Below are 17625 nucleotides of genomic sequence, written 5' to 3' on the forward strand. Positions count from 1 at the left end.
AAGGACCGTGTTCTAAGATATTTTGCCTGCCTGAGATGATGGTGGTGGCTGGTGGTGACTGGTGGTGGTGATGGTGACTGGTGGTGGTGGTTGTTCCTGGTCCCTGGAGTGACACCCATGGTAATTTACTGTGGCAGATTTGTCTGTCAGTGAGCAGAAATGCTATGGGAAATTCTGTATTTATGGCCTCTGCCCTGCACAAACTTCAAGCAAAATAGGCATTTTATAATAGTGTGTGTGTGTGTGTGTGTGTGTGTGTGTGTGTGTGTGTGTGTGTGTGTGTGTGTGTGTGTGTGTGTGTGTGTGTGTGTGTGTGTGTGTGTGTGTGTGTGTGCTGTGCACGCATGCAGGTTTTAATGAGAGAGGTGGTGCGATGGTAATTTTAGCCTTGAAGGCTTTTATTGTCTTTTATAGTTCCCTGTACAACAAAACTAATTGTAATGGACTCTAATGAACTCTTAGACTGCCCCTGGGAAACGAATTTGCTCAAAATAGACACAAAATAAGCATCAAATCTAATCTATACAAATGAGCAAATTCAGAAAATACAGCTACAACACAATTTACTTATCCTTAAGAGAATACAAAACAATGCACTGGCATGTTTCCTGTTTCAACGGATATTAAGTTGGAATATTGCTGCCCTCTTGCGCACATGGAAGGGCAATCTTACCATTCTGTAGTCTTAGATATTGTATACGGTGGAAATTAATGCGAAGACAGAAACGAAGAAAAAAACAATACATCTCACTTCTTTCCATTTACACTTTAATTTACCATTATTTAGGTGAGTTTAATTCAAATGTATTTAAACCCATCAGATATAGCTATTGTCATGGTAATCACACCCTAATTTACAGTTAAGACTTAATATTCATTTAATTGTTAGCTCCTATTCATGAGCCATAACAAAAGAGACCTAACATTTCAAGACATTCCACCCAGATGTTAATCAGTTGCTTAGGCGGGCGTGGCCACGCGCGGGGGCGTGCCGAGCGCACTCAAATGACAAAGTAGGTACCCGGTCAGCGATACGCGCTTACATGTGACAAGAAACCTTCACCAGCTAGAGGTATATGCTGCTGACAGCCCTCAGTGGTAGCCGCTTACCAGGGCAAAGCATGTCGTCCACAACAAGTCCTCTTTGCGCGGTAGCACTTTTCGCCTTCTTGATTCTTGCCTCGACATTTCTTATGAGGAGTTGGCACTATGATCTCCAAGAAAAGAAGTTTGTCAGCCGACACCCTGACGTGGATTTCCTCTCAGCGCAGAAAATTTTATTTAAAGAAATCCAGGCCAGGCAAGAAGAAATCATACTCTTCTATATTGCCACGGATGGGGACAGTTTACTGGACTTCTCGGGAAACTTTGTGTCGTTCTACCCGTCTATGAAACAAGACGGATTGCGTAAATTTAATCATAAAGACATATTAATCGGATCTAATAATTCGCCAGATGAAGACATGGTTGCCTGCGAGCAGCTGGAGGACATGAAACTTGTGGAGTTCCTCGGCTCGGGCTATACAAAAACTGTCGTCAAGGGACACTTGGCAGATGGATTAACAGTTGCACTCAAATTTATAAACGACAAAGGCACTGACATGAGGAAATGTCTCGAGGAGTTTAAAGACCCCGTGGGCTGTCACGAGCTTGTGTCTTTCAAACTGAAGAAAGAAATCATCCTTTTGCAGAGACTAAAACACCAAAATATTGTGAAGGTAGGTGAAAATAGGCATATATATATATATATATATATATATATATATATATATATATATATATATATATATATATATTATAAGTGTCAAAATGTCTGCTACTGAAGGATGGCGCCGTCTCCTTGTTATCCAAAACGCCTTTTTTGTGCCACGGGGGCCTTCTGACAAATTGGGTTGCCTCTAAACCCAGCGCGACTATTTAGTCCCATTTGAAGCTGGACTCAATGAACAAGCCAGAGGCACAATGCGCTGTCTGTGAGGGGAGGTAAAACGAGATGGCTCTATTTGCCATGGCCCATAACACATCACTTAACCAAACCCAATTTGGCCAATTATTGCAACGGCTTTTTTGTAACACGCATATGTTATCAGACCGAGGCATCAATCAAATGCAGAGAGGCTTTGAGGAGAAAAGAATGCGACTGTTTTTAGTGACTGAGTGAAACCAGTTTCTCAAGTATAATTCCTAAACGCCAGTATTGTAGATAAAAACCAAACGCACCAAAGGTATTAACTGACATTTTGTGTTTTCAAAGCTCTGGGGTCACTGTCGGGATAGAGCACCAGCAGGAGGTATCACTGCCATTCTGGAGCAGGGGACACCACTGGAGATGATCCAGCTCCTGCAGACCCCTTGGGAGGAGCGCTTTCGGGTAAGGAGCCCCCCTACCTACCTCCTCTTCTCCTCCTCCTTTTCCTCCTTCTCCACGGCCTACCTTCCCGCCTTCCACCTCCAGCCGTTCCCCTTATCCGTCCATCCACCCATCCACCCCACAGAGCCCAGCCCAGCCCAGCTTGATCAAGCAGCCACCCACCCACCCCCAGCTCTCCCCCAGCAGTGTTAATCAGGGCAGCCCTACCTCCTCTGGCCTCCCACAGGGCCTTGTACCTGAGGGCCCGAGGAGGAGGTGGAGGAGGAGAGGGGTTGCTCAGTGGGCTGGGGCTGGGGGTGGAGGGCTGCATGGGGTGAGCATGACATTCCTGGCCTGGCCTGGAGTGGATTAGCAGCTAGGCCCCCCTACCAACTCTCGTTTCAGGCCGATCAAATAGTGCAGGGGAGAGGAGTGAATGGCCGCGGCTTAGTGCTTATCTTGGATGTCACTCTCACTCCTGGTCTGCCTAATTTTCCACCACCATCCTCGCTCTATCTTGTAGACTCCTCTGTCAGTAGCCTCGCTTTCTCTCTCTCTCTCTCTCTCTCTCTCTCTCTCGCTGCCTCTGCTCTTGTTTCACAAGGCTCCTTGTATGTGAAAGTTATCTCCTTGCCCCCTGTGACAGATCGAGTAAGCATATGCCTGTACATATGTATGCAGGCCCACAGTTGGCTCGGGTTTTGGGGATGGCTTTGGATATCATTCGTGAAATGGCTTGTTAGCCAAGATCACTCAAGCATATCTTGTTTAGGGAAAGTTTCTTATAGCAGACCATTATGTTGTATGTGACGTGATGTTTCAAAGGGGAAAGAAAACCTCTGGGCCTATTACTCCACCATTTTCTTTCTTATTTTGGTTACGGTTAGTAGGTGCTGACCAAATACGTAGCCACCAGGGGTATTGCAGCTCCAGTAAGCTATGTTTTTGTTCCAGTAGGCAAAAAACTGTGCGATCGAACTGTATAGGCAGACTGTAAGTGGTTACCTAATGCCACTGCTATGCTTTCCCACCGTGACCAAGTCATTTTCCGCCAAGCGATCCACCACCATGCTGCTGAAAGCTTACCCCTACGCATGCATTCCACTTGAAAGCCAAAGAGCAAATTCTTGTATGAACTCGTGATCATAAGTCTGTCTCACCCACAGCTTTTCTTTGTCCCACCCAAAAGTTTGCCTGTGAGAAGTTTGCTGGCTTTTTTTTTTTTTTTTTTAAACATTTTCACCACACAAGTGGCATAAAAACAAAAACTCAAGAGCAGCAACTCAAGAGCTGTGAACCCCTAACCGCATTGGATAAGATTGGGTTTCAGTTCAGTCTGTTTTTCTGCCTGTACTTAGTGTGCTGCCTAACATACTGTTAACTTTTCAGCTTGCACCCAATGGTTAACTATTAGTCTTTCTCATCATTGAAATGATTACAGATTTGATCACAAGTCATTTTTTAAGTTCACTCAACAGGGTCTACAGAGTGTAAAGAATACAGATAATGTTGTTACATAGTTCCCACTATTGTTTTTAAGTTAAGTAAATCGAGTGTGATATTGACGACAAGTTCTTGCTTGTTACTCTTGTCAAATGATAGAAGAATAGATTTGAGGAAATGTTGAGTGGCTACACGCTTAGTCAAGAACATGACTTTGTCGCCTCATAATGTGCATTGTTCCACCAGTTGACTGTTGTACTAGTCATTGAAAATCCCTAAAGCAATACTGTACCATTTCTGAAAATATTCTCATTTTACACCTTCCCTTGGGTTAAATGATTGAGTTTTGCGTCCAGCCTTAACTGAAAGAGAAGTGTAAAATGAGCTTAATTCACGAAATGGTACAGTATCGCTACTACACGTTATGACATTACACATGATCTATAGTAACATATTACAACTTGGTGACTTCCATTCTGGTAACAGCGAAATGTATAACAGGGGCCATGTCGTAAACGTGTTATAAACTTGAGAAGCCATTTTAACTCTGCCATCCCATCCTCTCCGCTCAGGTGTGTCTGGAGCTGGTGCGACTCCTCCACTACCTGTCCCAGTCTCCGCTCGGCTCCGTGGCCCTGCTGGACTTCCAGCCCAGGCAGTTTGTCATGGTGGATGGGGAGCTGAAGCTGACCGACCTGGACGACGCCACGGCCAGCGAGCCCCTCTGCCGCACGGACGCCGACTGCCTGCTCCAGTACCCGCTGCGCAACTTCACGGCCCGCTGCTCCGAACGGGGGGTGTGCGAGGGCATGAACGAGATGAGGAATCTCTACAATGCCCACAGGTGAGACAGGCCACGGGGTTAAGATAGTGGAAAAGACACGCTCACACGATCCCCTGTTTACTTGTTTCTTTCAAGTTTTTGATTGGGTGCTGAGTCCCGCATAGAGAAGATGAATTGAAGAAGTGCAGAATAGCACTCTATTCACAGATTTGGTGAATAAATAAGCAAAAATCTGAAGTGTACTGACCTTTACTTCTTGAATTCAACGATAAGATGACATAGCTCAGAGTTTAGGATTTCCTTCTGTGATATAAAGATAGGGGGTTAGTTACCCATCTTTGGCATCTTATCGTAGCCTCATAATACCCAGCATTCCACCAGTGGAACACCCTATGACGACATTACACAGAGCCTGAAATAACACATGATGACTTGATCATTGCCATGCTGGTAACAGTAAATGTATAATAGGGGCTATGTCTTAAGAGTTTAAGCAGAGAGACTGGATAAGACTCCTAGAATCTCTGGTTTAAGTGTCACGACAAGGAGTTAGGATTTATTCTGCAATGAGGCCCCTAGATTTTGACTTCTGACACTTCTGTGTGAAAGGAGCAGGCACTTCAGGAATGTTTTGGTTGAAAATCGCAGGTTTTACCGTTTTACTGTGAGGAACACATACACACCAAAATTTATGGTGCTTGCTGTGCAATGTCACCAGTGATGTTTTTTGAAGGGAATTTGTCATCGCCCTGTCAGTGTGAGGCTTTGAAGAGAGCGGTGGTTAGACATGGGTAGCTTTGTGATTGTCTTCTCGAAAGCACGTGTGCAGTTGTCCTGTCTGGTTACTCAGATTTACTGTTTGTTGCACTTTGTGGTCGGGTTGTTTACAAGTGGCCTGCCTTACGGCGTGGAACTTGGTTTTACGTTTCACAGGCTTCTAATGTTCTGATGTTTTTTTTTGTTGTGGTGCTCTCTGCCCCCCTCAGGTATTTCTTCATTTACCTTCTACCGCACCACGCTCCACCCACCATCAGGCCTCTCGTGGACCAGATTATGAACTCAACAGGTGAGTTAAAGCCTTGCTTTAAAGGAGCAGTCCACCCTTTTTTGATTTTCACACATTTGCAGTTTTCACAAGTATTAAACATGAATGTGTGTATAATGTTCCTTTAATACTTGGTATAATGTTCCTTTAATTATTGGTATGGTTCTTGGTATGGTACACTGAACTGTAATTGTACTGTTGCTGCTATAGTCTTTCTAAGTGTAACAATGTGTAATGCCATGTGCCTGCACTGTGCAGTACATATTTAACAGTGTAAGTATGCAATGTTACATGTTGTTGCACACCTTATTAAACTGTACTTAATTGCTGTCAGACAGACAGTAAAATTAAGTGTGAGCATGAGGTGTAACCTTTTTTTATTCATGCAACAAAGTTTTATTTTTTAAGCTACCAGTTCAGGTTGCAAGCACAGCACTTTTTGAGCAGCTTGCAACCTGAACCGCCAGCTCGTTTGATCTTTTTACACTTAATACAGTTTAGTCTGTGTGGGTTCTGAAACTATTTAACCATGTCAGGTAAGGACATGTGTTATCGCTTTTATAAAGACTGAGGGATTGATCTGACAGCCACCACTTCAGAGAGGTTCTTTTGTACACTCGCGGCTTAATTGCGTGTGTGTACACTGTCTGACTGATATTTACACCCAGTGTTTGCCCACGGGCATGACTGATGTTCTCTCTCTCTCTCTCTCTCTCTCTCTCCAGCGGAATTAAGAGACAACATCAATAGCACGCTGGGAGCCTTTGAAGAGGTTTTGAACATCTTCAAGTCTGGACTGCACCTCGAGAACCTGTCTCCGACATTAATCAGAGGTAAGAGCAAGATGCCTGTACTTCTAACCATAGTGTAGTGTACAGTGTTTATATCCCCTCGAACCAGTCCCGCCCCTTCCAACCCCTCCAACCCCCCTGTTAATGGATTTTACAGAACACCTCAGCCCGCCATCCCCCCCTCCCCTCCCCAAACTCCACACCCCATCATTAGGGCCCGGGTGGGGTTAGGGAGCCGGAGCCGGCCTGGGGTGTGTGTGTGTGTGTGCGTGTGTGTGTGTATAAGTGTGTGTGTGTGTGTTGGGGGGGTAAACCTTCCCCAAGACGGACACCCGATACTCTCCTTCTCCAGCTGCTATAAAGCTCTGTGTTGGATGGACATCCATGCTTCTCTCGTACAGTACTGTAGCCGTGCACCACAGCCATGATCTCCCCCCCTCAGGGAGATGCCGCTGTCTTGCTTCACTTCATTGCTCTTGCCTTGGTCGACTGCGTGACTTTCTGGCTGTACTGTTAGCTGGCTGACAAAGCCCGCGGAGGAACCGTCCGTGAAGAGTGAGAATCCACATGCCGTTGTTTTTAAAAAAAAAAAGTGAGTTTTCTTGCCGCTGCAGGACTTTAAGTCGACACAAAAGTCACCCTTCGCTTTTGAAGCGTACATACAGCCCCAGCAGATGTGCAGACCTCTCCCATTGTTAGAGGGGGGGGGGCAGTAAGGTAATCCTCTTTCAAGGAGACGTGAAACAACTCTCCCTCTCCATTGCCCTGCGCCGCTTTTTTTCTCTCCCCTCGTTTTTACCGCCGGTCCCTAGGCGATGACCTCAGTGGTGACACCTATAAATTACACCTTGACAGAGTTTGGCTTCGGCAAAGACCCCTTTGAAGGTGGGAGGCAGTGTCACTGCTGGAGAGCTGCATATTGCATATACCGAAAGAGATTTCCATTTGTTTTTGAGCATTGTGTAAATTGAACATCATCTAAATACAAATATGTTTGGATGCACTGTTTGAAATGGGTATGTAGTGTGGCTGCATACTATATGGGGTTGGCTGGAGGGCTGTGTGGCTGGCTGGCGTATGGGGCGCACATATTTTGACCCTGTTAAGACCCTCTCTCTGTTTGCTGTTCTGTGTCACTGCTGACTGGCCTGACTCTCATTAGTATGCTAGCACACATTTCCAGCACCAGTGAAGAAGGTGAAAACACACACACACACACACACACACACACACACACACACACACACACACAGACACGCACACAAAGATACACACACTTGCACGCACGTAGCAGTAACACGACACTTCAGCCTCTGGCGAATGAGAAGAACTTCTGTTCTGACAGGGAGCATATGTGGGCCTCCGTGTGTGTGTGTGTGTGTGTGTGTGTGCATGCATGTGCCTTGGTGTGTGTGTGTCGGTGTGTGTGAGTTCATAGCTCACTTGGTGCCGTTAATGTTTAGCAGATGAGTTTTGGTGTGTGTGTGCGTGTGTGTGAGAGAGAGAGAGAGTGTGTGTGTGTGTGTGTGTGTGTGTGTGTGTGTGTGTGTGTGTGTGTGTGTGTGTGTGTGTGTGCATGCTTGTGCGTGTGTGTGTGGGAGGGGGGGTCTCTTGGTAAGAGTCCATCTGAATAACTTTAGTGTTCCTGGCAACACTTAGCTAAAAGCCACATTACGCCCAATAGAACGGCCATTATGAAATATAGCGTTTATCTGCCCTATTTGTGACAAGTAGACTGATGTGGAACGAGACAATGTTGTTGATAAAGGTCTGACATGAGGGAGGAAAAGAACATCAGCGTGTTGCAGGTTAGTGTTAGCCAGCCGCCAAGGCACTTTGTCATCAAGGGTTTTCCACTAATTACATTATTACAGCAAAAGTGAAGGTAGAAGTGTTTGTCAGCGTACAAAGAACAGTGAGATGTAATTTGTCAACAACAGAACCACTAGAATAAACAGATCATAGGTAATAAATATATAATAATAGTAGAATATACTAGCCTAGCGAGCCAGAATTTGCGGTCGCTAGGGGCGTCTAGATTTCTAGGCTAAGAATATACTAGAATATACTTCTATATATACTATATACTATATAATTACACACTACTTCAATATTGTGTGTACTTAGGCTATTACAATTTTGAGCAAGTTGCCAAAAGAGCACCATTTCATATGTATTCGTTGTTCACTGCAATCCCACATATCACATGTACGCACTACTGCTTTCTTTGCCTCTCTCTTATTTATCCTCGAAGGAAGTTGGGATCACCCAGCAGATGTGGTCGGGGTACACTGTGTATTTAAGCTCTAGGCCATGGGCTTAAGCATGTCGCTCCCCTCCCCAGCCTGTGTGGGTGTATGTGTGTATGCGTGCATGCTTTCAGTGTGTGTGTGCATTAGTTATTTTTCTGTGTGTGTGTGTGTGTGTGTGTGCGCATGCCTGTATAGATTTGTGTGTGTGTGGTGTGTGTGTGAGAGAGAGAGAGAGAGAGAGAGAGAGAGAGAGAGAGTCTGTGTGTGTGTGTGTGTGTGTGTGTGTGTGTGTGTGTGTGTGTGTGCGTGTGCGTGCGTGTGTGTGTGTGCGTGCGTGCATGTGTGTGTGTGTAATATATACAGAGCATTTCACGCTCTCCTAGTCCCTTTCCTCAGCAATGTCTTCCTCACCTGGCCCATGGGAACCTCATAATAAAGAGGCCTCCTATAACAGGATTTCACTCCCATCATGACTGTCTGCATGACTGTAAGCCCCCTTCCTTCTCTCCGTCTCCGTTGCCATCCCCCACTCCTCTCCCAACAACCCACCCACCCAGTCAGTCATCCAACCCCTGCCTGCACTATCTATGGCCGTCTTCACTGTCAGCAGAAACTATACTGTATTTTCCCTGGACGTGCACTCCATAGTCTCAGCCTCAGAGCCCCTATTGCAGGCCTCTTTTCTTCCTACGCAGGGCCAGCCGGCATACCATACGGCCTGATTTCTTAAGACGTTTACAAAGTGGTGTGGTGTGGTGCAACGCGCTGACTACAGTGCAGACGGTTGTATTAGTTTACATTCCATTGTTTTAGAAAAGCCGCCCACCACAGCCTCACTAGTGTGCGACTGCTGCTGCCTGTGTCAAACGCCAACAAACACTGGATATGTATAACACTGTGTACACAACAGTATATTTGGGTTGACTCCCGTACACAGGATTTGAATACAGCCTGCGAATAAAGACTGTGTTTCTTAAGACGTTGCAGTGCTAGTCTTCACATTGTATTGGTTTACATTCCATCGTTTTAGAACAATGCCGCACGCTAGTTGTATTTGAACTACTACTGCTGCTCTGCGTCAAAGCAGCAACAAACACTGGATTTGTATAATTCTGTGTCGGCATAATACATTTTGCACTGTTACTAATCCAACGCTCTCTGTATATTGTAGAATCAACTAGAAGAGTGTTAATTTAACTCTATTGAATTAACACTGCAAAATTCAGTGATACATTTGACTTGACACCCCCTCTCTCTTTCTCTCTCTGTGTGTCTCTCTCTCTCTGCAGAGTACACCTCCATGCGTGGCGTGAGCAGTGGGGGTAATGTGGAGTTCCCATGCTGGCCGTCCTATCGGCAGCAGGCCTGTGTGCTCTCCGTCCACAGCGTCAGGGAGGCGGCCTCCATCTGCCACTCACACCCCCAGTGCACCAGCTTCTCCATCACCGACCAGAGGACATGGACAGGTCAGTTGCAGTCCAGTCAAATTACTTTAATTTTTTAATGTAAATATTTTAAATGGGTTTTTTTTGCGATTTATTGAGAGATTATGACAAGAAGAGCTAGGATTTGAACCTGGGTCACCATTGGGCATTATGGTCGGAACCTTAGTGTGCTCCACCACAGCGTCCCCCATTCGTATTCCTTTTATGATAACAGATGATAACATTCGTGCCAGGGACAAATTACACATTAAGTGTATTTGATTGGACTACATCACATTTCACATCAGCTTACATGGGTCTAAACCCTTCCTTTCACATTTGGGCACAAGAAATGACAAAAGGGGAAGCTTTTTTTTCAAATTAAATGGTGATTTTTCCGTAATTCCATAAATGGCAACTCCCTCCGTACTTGCTTTGACAAGGGGTCCTTTGTCTATGGAATACTATACTATCCAGCTGTGTTTAAATTCAGAGGCGAGTACGACCCCAGATAGTGACATCTGTTCTGTACAGAACAAAGCTTCAGGCAGGTTTTGTCATGTACCACTCATACTACTACCTACAGTATACCATTTTTGTACACATTCACATGTATGTTTTCCCCAAATGAAATTCCACCATGCCAAATGCCACAATGTTTACACCACATCATTTTTTATATATGTTTTGAAATGGGAACTTTTCAATATTTGCATTGAGAAGTATGTGCCGGTGGATGTACTGAATGTTCCAATCCTGAACTACTGGCTGTGAAAGTCTGCGCGCCTCCTAGTTGGCCTCTCCACAATTTTTGCGAGGTGTCAGCTCCTGACGGCTAACCCAAACAATCGTTGAGAAGAGGCCTTGTCCGAGCTACCTTTGTCCCATCTCAGTTATATACTATAATCCGTCAGGAGAGTTCGTTTTTGTTAGAGGTGACAGGGAGAGATTTTTCCTCTGAGCTCTTTGTTTTGTTTTCCCAAAGACCTCATTAGTTTTGAAGGACACCGTCCGTCGCACTGCACTGTGAAATGTTAGGTAGCACTTAATCTACTGGGCAGCACCGACGCTTTGTTCTCGGCGGAGTAGGTAGCTCTTTAAAAACAGCCCCTTCTTGTGCAGAGGAGTGTCAACAGTGGTGAGAGACGAATGCTGGAGAGGTCCTCTTTTGGCTCGACGCCAGTCAACATCTCCCTCGCTCCCTCACTCACCAAGTTTCACGAAGACGCATGCAGGGGAGGGAGGACGAAAGGCACGACTTTTTAATGTAGCCTTGTAAAGCCCGCGTGACACTCTTATAAATATGTCTCTCAGTTCGTAAGGTGTCGCTGCAATTTAAATCCGCTGAGCAAAACCTGGAATGTGGCGGAGGCGGTCAAAGCAGCCAGCCAGTCCCGCAGTTATAAACAAACCCATATGCTTGCTCGCCGTGACAGGGCTATGTATTTTTCAGTGAGACTGTGTTTTTTATTGTGAGAAAAAAAAAGTTTTAAAGAGTGCAGCGCAGAACTTCAAGTCCATGCCTTTGTCAATCTTTTGTGTGCATGTGTGTATGTGTATGTTTGAGAGAGAAAGAGCAAGAGAGAGTGAGTGTGTGTGTTCCATCCATTTCTGTGAAGTGTGTATATGTGTTGGAACGTACTACTAAAGAAACCAAGTGAATCATGATTAGAAGTTGGCTGCGGGTATAGAATAAATCTTTCTGAAGTTTGCTGGCTTGTTCCTTGTGGAGTTTTCTGAGTAGGGGTGCTGATCTCTCTTTCTCCCCCCCCCTCTCTCTCTCTCTCTCTCTCTCTCTCTCTCTCTTTCCTTTCTTTCTTTCTTTCTCCACACAGGACGTCTCCTTGCCACGTTTCGGAGCGGTTTCAGCCATCTTGTTCCAGATGTGCGCTCTGTGGTGTACGTACGCAAGACCAAGGCAAGCCAAGGAGGAGCCCCTCAATAGAAGCCAGAACACCAGGAGAGGAGGACGGGGACGGGGGTGGTGCTGACTGTGGCGGCAGCGGTGGTGGCGGCGGTGGTGGTGGTGTAGACTGTGCACTGGTGCACAAAGAACATGGAGGTGTCTGTAGGATCTGTGTGTGTTTGTTGTGGATGGATAGGAGAGTGTGTGTGTGTGTGTGTGTGTGTGTGTGTGTGTGTGTGTGTGTGTGTGTGTGTGTGTGTGTGTGTGTGTGCGTGCGTGTGTGTGGGTGTGGTGGTTTCTGGCTGGTCTGGAGCACATGAATGTAATCTATTTATAGGGATTTCTTGGTTTGGGCTTGACTTGATGCGAGCCGGCTGCCAAGTCCTGTGTGCTGCCTGAGTGCATTTCAAGGGATTTCCATTCAGGTGTAATTACCCAACAACAAACCCCCCCCCCCCCCCACTCCACCACCACCACCACCACCACTACCCTCATCCCCATCTGCAACACCAACCTCATGTGTACACAAATACACGACGATGACACATCCACCCGCCTCCTCTACTCCCATCGTCCTCCATAAATGGAGAGGACGTGAGAAGGTGGAGGACTTGTTTTTGCCTTCGTATCGAGTTGGCTGAGACTGCATGGATGTATAGGAATGTTGGGCTGCCTTACTGGTGGAGTGTTGTGCCCGTGACAGAGCAGCAAAAGAAGGAAGGAAGGCGGAGAAAATGAAAAAAAGAAGAACAACTACAGCAACTGCAAGCAATGTTAAGAAAAACACACACCCACACAAGCGCTTAACCCCAAGAAAGGCTTTCATGTTAATTGTTCCAGAACCCATGTTCAGAGGAGTTGGAAAGAGTCTCACAGGCTGAAACTGTCAACACTTAAAGAGATCTGCTGTACATGCAGGAGTCAGGACCAATGGTCTGTGGCAATTGTGAAAACAACAACAACAACAATTCAATTGAAAAACAACAACAACAACATGGATCACTGAGAGCTTTTGTTATAAATTGCCTAAGGGTCATCCTGGCCCACCACAAAAAGCTCCAGCAAGTTCCAAAACCCCTCTCTTAGTTAGTTAGGCCAATCCCATTGCCTGAGGCACCCTGTGTCCCAAAAGCCCAGATTTCAGTAAAAGATACTGGCATGGACAATTACTTTTTTTGTTTTGTTTTAAAGGCTTATGCTTTCCGATGGCTGCAGAAAGAAGGTGTTAAGACGTGAAAAGCCAGTTGGGAATTGTGAAACATTGTGATATGACATGATTACAATACTTGGAACATTATGATTCTTGTGAAAAGTTTTATGGTGCTTGTGTGAATGGAGAGGCTGGAGACGTTATTCACCCTAGGGGTGAGGGAGAGCTCTGGACTGTTGTTGCACCCTCACAAAAAAAGATTCCATGAATCATTGGGATTAGAAGTGGCCAAACAGACTTTGTTACGACTTTGTAACAGCAGCGGGGCCACATGTTTTATATAATAATAAAAAAAGGATTCATATCTTCATTGTTTAGTGTCGGTTTTTTATTTTTTAGACGAGTTTCGATGTTGACGTTGACATTTTATGGGGTTATCGTGGTGTGACCAAAGGTTCTAGGTTTTGGTCTACCAAGCCAACTGAGCTACAGCCAGTAAAACTGGCTAGCATTGTTGATAAAAAACAAACCCAGTATTTGTGGATACATACTGTGGTTGTCTTCAGTAATCGTATTTTGTATTGTTTAAAGGATAAGACTTCATGCAGGAATGTTTCTGGAAATACTGCTATGTTTATCAGTAAGTCATATGCCCCTATGAAGTGGAAAAGTTTAAACCAGCACACCCATAAAAAAACAAACTTACAAAAAATGTCAAAAACATGTTGTGGGAGCTCATGTAAATTAGGGGCTGTTATAAATTCAGTACAATGTGCCTTTGACATGTTCAATTAAATAAAACCGTATGTTAGGGGGAGGAAGGGTTCGAAGCCTTTAATTACTAAGCTTGCATAAATGTATTGTTCCTAAGGGGACTTAAAATAAACTGCGGCTGCTTTTGTGTTTTAAATCTGACACAGTCTCGGTTGTAGGCACGAATAAGATGTCATGAATTTCTACTGCTCAGCTCCTGCGGTTCTAAACACCATATGGGATCCCCATGGACTCATTCTCTCTTCTCTCTCTCTCCCTCTCTGCTTTTCTAGCTTTTTTTTCTCTGACTGTCTCTCTCTCACACACACACCACTGCCTCTCTTTTTACCAGCCCTTTCATTTTCCCCTCATTCTCTTTTTCCTCTTTCCCTTTCCCAGTGTTTCTCCATCTATGTATTTATCTATTTCCTCACTCTGTCTGTCTCTCTTCTATTTTTTTCTCTCACTCGCTGGCTTGGCTGCCTTCAGCCAGTCAGTCTGCAAAGCATTTTACAGAGCATCAGGAACTGCTACACAAAAAACCTGCAGAGCATGTGCCCCCCCCACCTTAAAAAAAAAAAGTTTACACAGAGACCTCAGAATGCGTGCAAATAATCACTCGGCGGGGTCATTATGGCCTCATTATTAGATGTAAATGTGCCCTGTTTGGGGGCCCTTTCTCATGGACGTGGGTGGAGGGTGGGGGGTAGGCACGCATAATGCAACCAGGCATTAAGAACAATCACATGGCTAAATCTCCTCTTAGCACAAGAATAGGGGCCCGCCGCCCATCTGCCTTGGTGAAGGGGAGTCTCCCTCTCATTGACCTGGCTCCATTGGCACTGCTGCTGATATGCACGGAGATAAGAGAGAGGTGGAGAGAGCAGGGGAAACCTGGAGAGGGGAGAGGGGATGGTGAGTAAAGTGAAGCGACAGCCCTGAATGCCTGGAAGGGAGGCCCCAGTGGACAGCATCCTCTCTCCCCTCCCCTCCCTGGGCCCTGTCACTCACTGACTAGAAATTCAGCTCAGCTCAGATATCTGAAAACAGGTAAAGTAGGGGAGAGTAGTTTGCATACAGCAAAATAATGCTAGTGTCACAATTTAAAGGGGCTAATGACTGCACACATCGACTAGCCATTCAGCTTAGACATGAAAACGGGTAAAAGTAGGGGAGAGTACAGTACATACAGCAAAATAATGCTATTGTTACAATGTGAAGGAGCTAATACCGTTAGTCTAGTAGTCTCCTCTAGTCTAGTCCACACTTCTCTAGTCTACTCCAACTATCCCCCTTCCTTTCCTAAGTCTATACTTGTTGATCACAAGGCATCACAAAAAAGGGTGAAAGGAGACGGTTAGGCCACTTGAAATTCACTTAAAGTTGAGTTGCAATTTGCTCTAAATGGGTGAGCAAAGGCCGGGAACAGACCATGACTGGGATCACTGGTCAAGTGACTTGATTGCGGGTGGCAAACATTAACCGGCCAGCATGCACAACACAAGAATATCTCAAGGCAAAGAGCTGGTTTCAAAGCAGGGCTTTTTAAAAACTGAAATGAAGCCTACTACAACCCACTCCAGTCCAAAAGAAAAAAAGGAAGAAAAAAAACCCTGAGTCGATCCAATTACAGATTTTGGCGTATTTACTTTAGGCTCCATGCAGCCAGAGAGGTTGAAGTACTTACAACAAGCGCCACTACACTAAATTCTCCATCCACTCTCCAAGCCCCTCTCTCCCCATGCACGGTTTCCCGCACAAATTGACATTTTTGGAACGAGTCGTGTTTGTCTTGGCTGTGCTGGGTCCTTGCAGCACAAAATGGCTTCTCTGGCTCCTGGAGTTTATGTGTGTGTGTGTGTGTGTGTGTGTGTGTGTGCGCGCGTGCGTGCGTGCGCATATGGAGCACTTCTACAGCGTCTTTTTCCAAAGAAATCCATTTGTCAATGCCCAGTGTACCTCAGTGCTGCAAGCAGGGCCACTGACAGCTGTGGCCAGGTCCAGGATAAAGTCATCCGAGAGGACCCCCCCCACTCAATACACACAATGTAATGGGGTCCGAATTCTGGGCCCCCCTTTGCTGGGCCCAGGACATCCTACCCCATTGTCGCTCCTTGACGGCTTCTCTGGCTGTGAGACATGGTGGGCTGTGCAGAGGTAGCCAAAAGTGCCCATGGAAAATCTGCTGATCGGTCTAAAACGACCCGCCATCGCTCACTTCCCAGCATGCCTCACTTCAAGAGTGAGGAAATGGCTGTGGATGGGAGGAATTTTGTTCATGATCCTCTACGGCAGGCAGCGCGGCTGGATGGTACTTCAGTGTATAGCACTCACTGCACTATACGTATACAAAATCACTTTCAGCTGCCTCGGCCCTAATAACAAATAAGAGTCATGTCGTGGCTGTGTGTGTGATGATGGGGAAAACAGCTTTGCATAAAAGGCTACAATGCATTTGCAAACATGGTACAAGTACTGTACGTGAATACTGTGTAATGTGAAGTAATGTGTAGTATAACAATGAGGGAGTTTTGTTAATGGCTACAATAGATTTGCAGATAGGGTAAAAAATAATGCTGGCCAGTATAGTGAAACTTTGGGAGGGACGCCTTTGTCAAAGGATACAATTAATTCACAAACATGGTGCCAGAGGTAAATATAGATTAAATGTTGATGTTCAGTGATTAGAGCGCTAGCCTTTAGATCTGAAGGGTGCAGGTTCAAATCCCACCTTTTCCAGCACCTTCATCCATGGCTGAAGTGCCCTTGAGCGAGGCACCTAAACCCACATTGCTCCAGGGCCTATAACCAATACCCTGAACCTAAATAAGTGTACGTCGCTTTGGACACAAGCGTCAGCTAAGTGTAATGTAATGTAATCATGTAAAAAGTACAATATAACTCCTGGGTTTGGTTTTGAGGGTGTTCTAGACTGTTAGTCCGAGTTGTAAGGATTGTTCAAATCCCACCTATTGTTCACGTTAGTGTAATTTCTTCACTTCAGAAGACTGTGAAGGAAGCCTACCCCAGCCTCTTTCTTTTTCTCTGTAGCTCCGTTTCTCTCTCTCCTTTCCCCTCTATGTCTTTCCCTCTCTTCCCATTCCCCTATTGTCTCATGTACAGTCTACCTCTGTTCCTGCGGGATAAAACTGACAGCTGGGCACTTCTTTCTCCTATTTGAAAGAGATTGTTATTACACCTCCCTCCCTCTGTCCGTCCCTCCTTCCCTCCCATCTCTCACTTCCCCCCCTTCTCGCCCTCTTTCTCTCTCTCTCTCTTTCTCTCTCTCTCTCTCTCTCTCTTTCTCTCTCTTTCTCTCTTCGCTCTTTCTCCTCTGTGTGTTGTGTTTCTTTAGTTTCCAGTTTCACTCGACTTGTTTCCATCAGTTTATTCATGGGCTCCATCTGGAAATGATATGCTCATAAAGCACGGACACACACACACACACACACACACACACACACACACACACACACACACACACACACACACACACACACACACACACACACACACACACACAGTCGTCCGTGGCCACCACAAGAAACACATTTGAGGGGCATCGTCAGTAACTTATCCCCCCCAGTTGCTGTTTCTGCATGCTGGCAGACAGACAGACAGACAGACGGACGGACAGACTGAAGAGGAGCATCTGTGCATCTGAGGGGGCTGGATGTTTCTTTTCATGGCAGTGCAGTGCATCGCTGCTGTCTGTCTGTCTGTCACT

General features: G+C 45.6%; 1 protein-coding gene across 1 annotated transcript; it reads left to right on the forward strand.

The window, feature by feature from the left end:
• Positions 1–1057: 1057 nt before the first annotated feature.
• On the forward strand, positions 1058–13515 carry pkdccb (protein kinase domain containing, cytoplasmic b). The gene is made up of 7 exons (XM_063184455.1): positions 1058–1718; positions 2255–2371; positions 4366–4637; positions 5564–5643; positions 6348–6455; positions 9955–10131; positions 11925–13515. The coding sequence occupies exons 1-7, from the start codon at positions 1077–1079 to the stop codon at positions 12032–12034; spliced, it is 1506 nt and encodes a 501-aa protein (XP_063040525.1). The 5' UTR covers positions 1058–1076; the 3' UTR covers positions 12035–13515.
• The last annotated feature ends 4110 nt before the right edge of the window (positions 13516–17625 follow it).

The sequence above is a fragment of the Engraulis encrasicolus genome, chromosome 19, assembly GCF_034702125.1.
Source record: "Engraulis encrasicolus isolate BLACKSEA-1 chromosome 19, IST_EnEncr_1.0, whole genome shotgun sequence".
Lineage (NCBI taxonomy): Eukaryota > Metazoa > Chordata > Actinopteri > Clupeiformes > Engraulidae > Engraulis > Engraulis encrasicolus.